Genomic DNA, 6,672 nt, shown 5'->3' on the forward strand with positions numbered 1-6,672 from the left:
CTAAAATGCTCTCTCGTTTTACCAGAAGCTCCACCCAGCCCTGTGTTGACTAGGAAAACCTGTAGAGCAATCTGCATAAGACAGCCAAGTCAGTACCCCAATTAAGTTTGCTGGTGTGATAACACAAATCTAATTAGGGCTTAAGTGTGTATATTACAGAGGTTACGTTGGTGCATCAAAGTGTGAAGACTGTATTGTACACAAAGTACTGTGTTAACACCAAGGAGTAGCTTTCAATGTATCTTAATGCTTTTTGTTTTTCTCCTTAGATCAATGTTCGAGTTGTTACTATGGATGCAGAGCTGGAGTTTGCCATCCAGCCAAACACTACAGGCAAACAGCTGTTTGACCAGGTCAGTGAAGGGTTGGTATGGGCTTTTGTGGAGTACTTTTCAGACTATAGTGTTTTCTTATGACTAGATTCCAAACCTATCTTTCGTCCTTCTCTCCACCTCCTAATCAAAGATCTTCAAATTCCATCACAGTAAAAGAAAAAAGCAAAAAATCCTTGCAGGTATATTATGTTCCAGTGGGATGTGGCTTCCTAGCAGTTCTGGGTCATGAAGTGTCATAAGGGATCTAAAACATCGAGACAGCATAGGTAGTGTGTAGGAATGTACCTCTTGCTTTGAAATACAGCTTAGCTCTTACTTATTTCTTAAAACCTGAAGGTAAAATGCTGTCCCTGTCCACTTCAGAATCAGTTTTTCAAATGGCTGCTGAATGTGTAGCTGCATGGAGCCACTTGCCACAGGTGTTCGAGTTTTTCAAAACTACTGGAGAACTAGAAGAGTTTGTGATCTCAATGCAGCCACTAGAACAAGACACCTTTGAAAAGCCTCTGTGGAGCAGGATGGAGCAGAGACTTGTGCAGCCTGTCTCCAGGGGTTCCCAGGGAAGTGGAGGGCATAAGTAGCCAAGATTCTCCTTCCTTACTGTTATTCTTCCTGCTGTTGAGTTAACAATATACAGGTCTGTTTGGAGATGGACCTACAAAGGTCAGATAAAGACAACTCAAATAAACAAAGACCACTTTGTAAAACTTTGTAAGAGCAAGCTACTTAAGAACAATAAAACTTAAAGCCAGGCCTAGATTTCAGCAGAAAAATTTTACTTAGTGTTCTGGAATTAAAAAATCAAACAACAAGCTTGCTTCTGGATGTTCCTACTGGAGCCCTGAAAACTAAGAATTGATCTATGCAACATTCAGTTGCACATACTGAGCTGTTTACAAAGTGATACAGCAATTCCTTTGCACTTCTCCCCTTGTCCCTGCCAGCCTTGATAGCAGAGGGTGGTTGTGCTTTAACTCAGATAGGCAGAACTGGCTCAACAAAGGTCCATTCCTTTTAAGATGTTGTTGGTACAATTTCACATTTCAGTATGTCAGCTAGAACTTGCTAAACCTTATGGCAACTGTGCTGATTTTCAGTGAGAAGTACTTTTTAAAAACAAACAAAAATGTTTAGTGTTTTCTTGAAGGGAGCAAAAGGAGGAAACCAAATTATAATCGCTGCGGAAATTCACAGTACGAAATTGTATTCATAATTAAATATAACTTCAATTCCTTTTGTTTATTACTGATGTGGGATAAAAGTATTCATTGACTGGAAACATGGTGAAGGGCATGTGAAATGCCTGCATGCTTGTGGAACCAGCATTTGGTGTTTGACCTGCCCGCTGTTGCATCAGGGTAAATTCCTCCCCCCAGCCTCTTCAATGTTAACCCAAAACAGACAATTCTGGTTTCGTCTTTGGGGATACAAAAATCCAAATGACTAAAAGCCAGGTTTTTGGAAGCAATGCCTCAGATCAGACAGCATATGTATGTCCTATGTTCCTTATGACAAGGATTCAACAAGGACTTTTTTCTTCCCCATATATTCACTGATGTTTATATCTGTTAAAAGCCAGGGTCATCTCTCTGGCAGAAGAGAAACTACTTTCTTGACCTGCAGCTGAGGCACAAAATCATGAGAACATGGAAAAAAACCAGATGCTTCAGATCCAGGATACTTATAGATTGCTGCTTAGGTAGTTCTGGACTTCTGAAGACTGCTTGTTGCAGCATTTATTGCACTTTTGGGATTGACTATCACCTCATTAAGATTTGCTCCTCACATCCTATGGCTCAGATTTAAAACTTATGGTTGGAAATTCTTACCTGTGGTCCATGCCTTGCTGTGGTGCACTTCTGCATGTCAAGAGAAGACTAAGATCTAAGCATGCAGCACAGAACCAGGAAAGGTGAAGACCATATGTTTAGCTGCAAGTATTTTGACATCCTCTCTTCACTTATGCTGTGACAGCCTTTTACTAGGCCCTTATCTTGGGTGGAGTTTACACTCAGATAAAGCCTATGGAGGCAACAGGTTTTTGCAGGTATGAGGAGTCGCCCAACTTGAACTGCAGAACCACTGTTGGGGGGAAAAGGGTGTTGAAGAAGCAAGCTGTTTTTAAAAATCACACAATGATTTCTTGGCCTGCTGTCAGCTAACGAAACTACTCTGGCAGTGCCCTTGTGCTTTAGGCTTTGCTATAAGTGTGTCCTGCACATAAGGTGGATTACAGCTCCTTTTTAGAGAAAGGGAAGAATGGTGGAAACCGGTGAATCCTGAGTTCAGCTCTGTTCAAGCCAGACCTGTGCAGAGTTTATGCCAAAGTGATCCAAGGTGTCCTGAGAACCAATGCAGTGGTCTCTGTAGCTGGATGAAGTACCTCTCAGGAAGGCCATCCTGGGTCTCAGGAGAAGAAACTCAAATGGAGGAGAATGTGCTGCTGGCAGTTTCTGGGAGTGAATGCAATTCTGGGTGGCATGAGTAGGCTTAGGATTTGCTGTTTCATGCATTTGAGGAGGGGGAGGAGGTGTCTCCCATCTTGAATGAAACGCCTTTGTCCTTAGTTCTTCCTTATTTTGCTATGGAGGAAGTTTAGAAACCATTTCCCAGAGTACAGGCTAAAACCTTCCTGTCTCTGCTTCGTATTGGAACTGAAATGGTCAAATTGAGGTTTAGCTTAATACTTTCTCCTTCCTTGGCTTTAGATTTTGGGAAGAACTGGAGGGGTCATAACTTCTGCAAACTTTCTAACCCGACTAATAGGAAAAGTATACTTTTTCTATTGTAAGAGACATTCAGAGATGATAACATGATAACTGCTTGATTTATGTTTTTTTTTTAAAGAGCGGGGGTTTGAGAACACTTCAGCTTTTACTTGATTAAAATTCCTTTCCCCTCCTCCCATAAAGCAGCTTGTTTTACCACAGAACAGACAAGTTTTCTGACAGCTAGACATATTTTTAGAAAGGTCAGAACTAGACTTTACTCAATCAAGCAGAAAACCAGGGGTATGTTGAGCATGGCACTTCCTGTTGCACAAAAAATGTTGCAATTTTGTTAAAATGAAGAGCTGCATAAGTCATTGTTTAGGATCTCAGACCTGTTGAAGCACATGTAACTACACCCTCTCAAGTCTGTCACTTCCTGACTTAGAAAGTAGTTTTAAAAAGCTCTTGCCTTCCATTCATTTCAACTCCCTGTGGTGATGTCTACATCACTTTTTGAGGGTCTGCTCCGCAAATAACATCAAGGACATGATCCAGATGTTTGTGTTCTGGATCTTACCAGATCTCGGCTCTGTCCACAGCACAGCTTTGCAGGTAGCTGAGCTGGCAGCAAACTACTGGGCTACGAGAACAGGTGACCAAGAGTAGGAGTAGGTTGGGAACTTGTTAGGCTGTCTCCTCCACTGAGGAAAAGGAGCATGTCCAGACACTGACAGGACTGTTTTCACTTTTCAGTCTGCCATCCAGTTAACAGATGGTGTTTCTGGATCTTTCATCTGGTTAGTATTTACAATATATGAAACAAAATCGTCCTAATGTTGGGCCATCAATATATCTTGTCCTTCAAAACCAGCCTTTGTGGGGGTTTAAAAAAAGAATTCTCTTTACTGAGAATACTTGCAACTTGTTTTAGTTCCCAAAACTACACAGGGAGCAGCTGTGAAGCATTCCTCAGTTGCTTCCTCCAGCCAGATAATCTTTGGTGACTGGCAGACAAGATCACTTCAGCCAGTAGTATTGCTAACTAGTTGTAGTTAGTACTAACACCATTACAGACTGTCTAGACATAAGCTTTGGTGAGAGAAGTAACTTGCTGGCTTCAGTTTTAAGAAGGGCAGTAGATAGAAGCAAGCAGAAGCCCCACCTGCTGCCAGTGTCCCAGTCTAGCAGTTGGTGACCTGTCACTTGCCCTCTTTGTCTCTCCTGTTTCTCCAGAATTGTCCTTTCCTAGGAACTGGGTGCAACAAGTAGCTTAGCCTGTGCCACTGCTGTCATCTGCTACAGAAGCTGTAAATCTTTGTCTACAAGATCAAATTAAGAGATGCCAGATGAGTAGATTTAGGCTGCTGCCTGCACTGCAGGTTGTGTGGGACTTGAGAGGAGACCTGGACTCAGCTGAACTGTTACCTACAATACCTTTTTTTTTTTTAACCTTTCTGTTGCAGGTGGTTAAAACCATAGGTTTGCGAGAAGTGTGGTACTTTGGTCTTCAGTATGTGGACAACAAAGGATTCCAGACTTGGCTGAAGCTTGATAAAAAGGTAACAGACTTCATGCTAATTGCTGGGCAAAGGTCAATGCTTACATGACTCCTGATGTGTTATTGGTTGCAACTTTATAAACTCTGTATCTGTTGTTTGTTCCCTAATTCTCATAACTCCAGGATTATTTGTAGAGAAAACTTTTGTGACTTCATGGGAGCTGTTTGGGTGAGGTGTGGCATGGTGGAAATTTGCCCTTTCTCTCCATGCCAGTTGTAGAAAGCTTTATACCTTTTGTCAGAAGTGCAGCAGCAGCCTGATGTGGCACTTTCTTGGGTAGAAGCAGCTATTCTTGCGGTGTCTGCAGAAACGTCCTGTCTAGTAGTAGTTTTAATCTCTGCTTGTGCAGGATCAGTTATTGCCCTAATCACAGAGAGAGGTTGCTTCAAGGCTGGGCAGTTGTTGCAGAGTACAGATGCCTCTGATGTGCTCTGGTTTGTGGCCTTGCAGTTCTTAGGAGGGTATGAACAGTTTTTCTTGATGGGGCGGTCAGTGACGTGTTTAATGACAGGAGGCTGTTCTCTGTCAAATGCATACAGCACTGAATGGGTTTGCCATCTGATACAGCCTGGTAAATTATTATCTGGTCACCAAGGTTTGCTGTGCAAGCAGAGTTTTACTGGCTCAGTTGGAAAACATAATGTGTTTCCCTGCATTCAAATACCAGTAAGAAGCAGGAATTAAGGATTGGCAGTAGTAAGTAGCCAGTCACTTGCCTCTTAAGGCAAATGCCCCACATCCCTTTTTCTGTGTAAAAGCAATTTATTCTATTGTATGCAACCCTACTCAGTTGTGTTCTTCTCTTGGTCCTCAGGTTTCTGCTCAAGAAATCAGAAAAGAGAATCCCCTCCAGTTCAAATTCCGTGCCAAGTTCTTTCCAGAGGATGTGGCTGAAGAGCTGATCCAGGACATCACACAGAAGCTCTTCTTCCTGCAAGTGAAGGAAGGGATCCTCAGTGATGAGATCTACTGTCCTCCTGAAACAGCAGTACTTCTTGGCTCCTATGCTGTGCAGGCCAAATTTGCAGATTACAACAAAGATTTGCACAAGCCTGGATACCTCAATTCAGAGCGTCTGATCCCCCAAAGGTGAAAGAGCTGGTTGATGCAGTGTTCCCTTTTTTTGTTTCTTTTTTTTGTTTGTTTCTTTTTTTGGGGGAGGGTGTTGTTGTTGTTGCTTTTCTATGGTTTGGTTTGGTTGGTTTTGGGGGGTTTTTTGGGAGGTTGGGGGGTGCAGAGTGTTTAAAGTCAGGAATTTATGGTTAAATACAAAGAGTTTGAAAGCACAATTTCTGGTTTGTTTAGGGTTGTTTTTTTAATTGAGCTGTGTGCATTTGAGTTTTTTTCCTACTTTTATTTCTGTCTGAGTGTGTTTTTGTGCTCTTGCCTTGGGTTGGTTAAGGTAGAGAGGAGATATACTTCTAGATTCCGCTTTTCTTCCTTAAACACTGGTGTCATGCTGCTGACTGGCAGCATAAATATCTCCTCTTTAAGAAGAAAAGAGCAGCCTTCAATCATGAATGTGTCATCCCTGTAGAAATTCAGATTATGCATCCTTAATCCTAATGTACACTCCTAAAAATCCTAAAATGTATGTGGAAAGTGTGTCTTGAAGCTACACAGCCCATCCCCACACAGGATAAATGCACGTTATAAAAAAATTGGCTTCTGTCTACAGGTCCTGCTGACTAACTCTGCACAGTGTCTAATTCCAGGAACGACACCTACTTTTGCTTTAATCCTCTGATTTCTGCAGCATGTAGGTGATTCTTTTGCAGTGTTCTGCTTGCTCCTCTCATGTCTCTCATCAATAACTAGGAAGGCTTTGCATGTTGTTTTTTTTTTTTATTCATTCTGAATTGCTCTGCTTCCCAGAGTAGATCTTTGGGCTGAGCAGGATCTTGCTCTTGGTTTCAGTAAGGCTTTGTGGGTGGGACTGATTTTTCAGTAAGACTACAGCAAATATCAGCATGAATGGATCCTGCAGAACACAGAATTTAATCTTGCCTGTATCTCTTTCTTTGTGTAGGGTGATGGACCAGCATAAACTCTCCAGAGAGCAGTGGG

At 42.1% G+C, this 6,672-nt stretch overlaps 1 protein-coding gene across 1 annotated transcript in view; it reads left to right on the top strand.

Annotated features, from left to right (window-relative positions):
- Nucleotides 1-275: 275 nt before the first annotated feature.
- The window catches only part of EZR (ezrin), a 17,952-nt gene continuing 11,555 nt past the window's right edge, over nucleotides 276-6,672 (top strand). The window contains exons 1-4 of the mRNA XM_009998556.1: nucleotides 276-353; nucleotides 4,510-4,605; nucleotides 5,420-5,694; nucleotides 6,635-6,672. Coding sequence (XP_009996858.1) covers nucleotides 291-353; nucleotides 4,510-4,605; nucleotides 5,420-5,694; nucleotides 6,635-6,672 — 472 coding nt within the window. The 5' untranslated portion in view covers nucleotides 276-290. The remainder of the gene's footprint in view (nucleotides 354-4,509; nucleotides 4,606-5,419; nucleotides 5,695-6,634) is intronic.

This window comes from Chaetura pelagica, unplaced genomic scaffold, assembly GCF_000747805.2.
Source record: "Chaetura pelagica isolate M959 unplaced genomic scaffold, ChaPel_1.0 scaffold455, whole genome shotgun sequence".
Classification (NCBI taxonomy): domain Eukaryota; kingdom Metazoa; phylum Chordata; class Aves; order Apodiformes; family Apodidae; genus Chaetura; species Chaetura pelagica.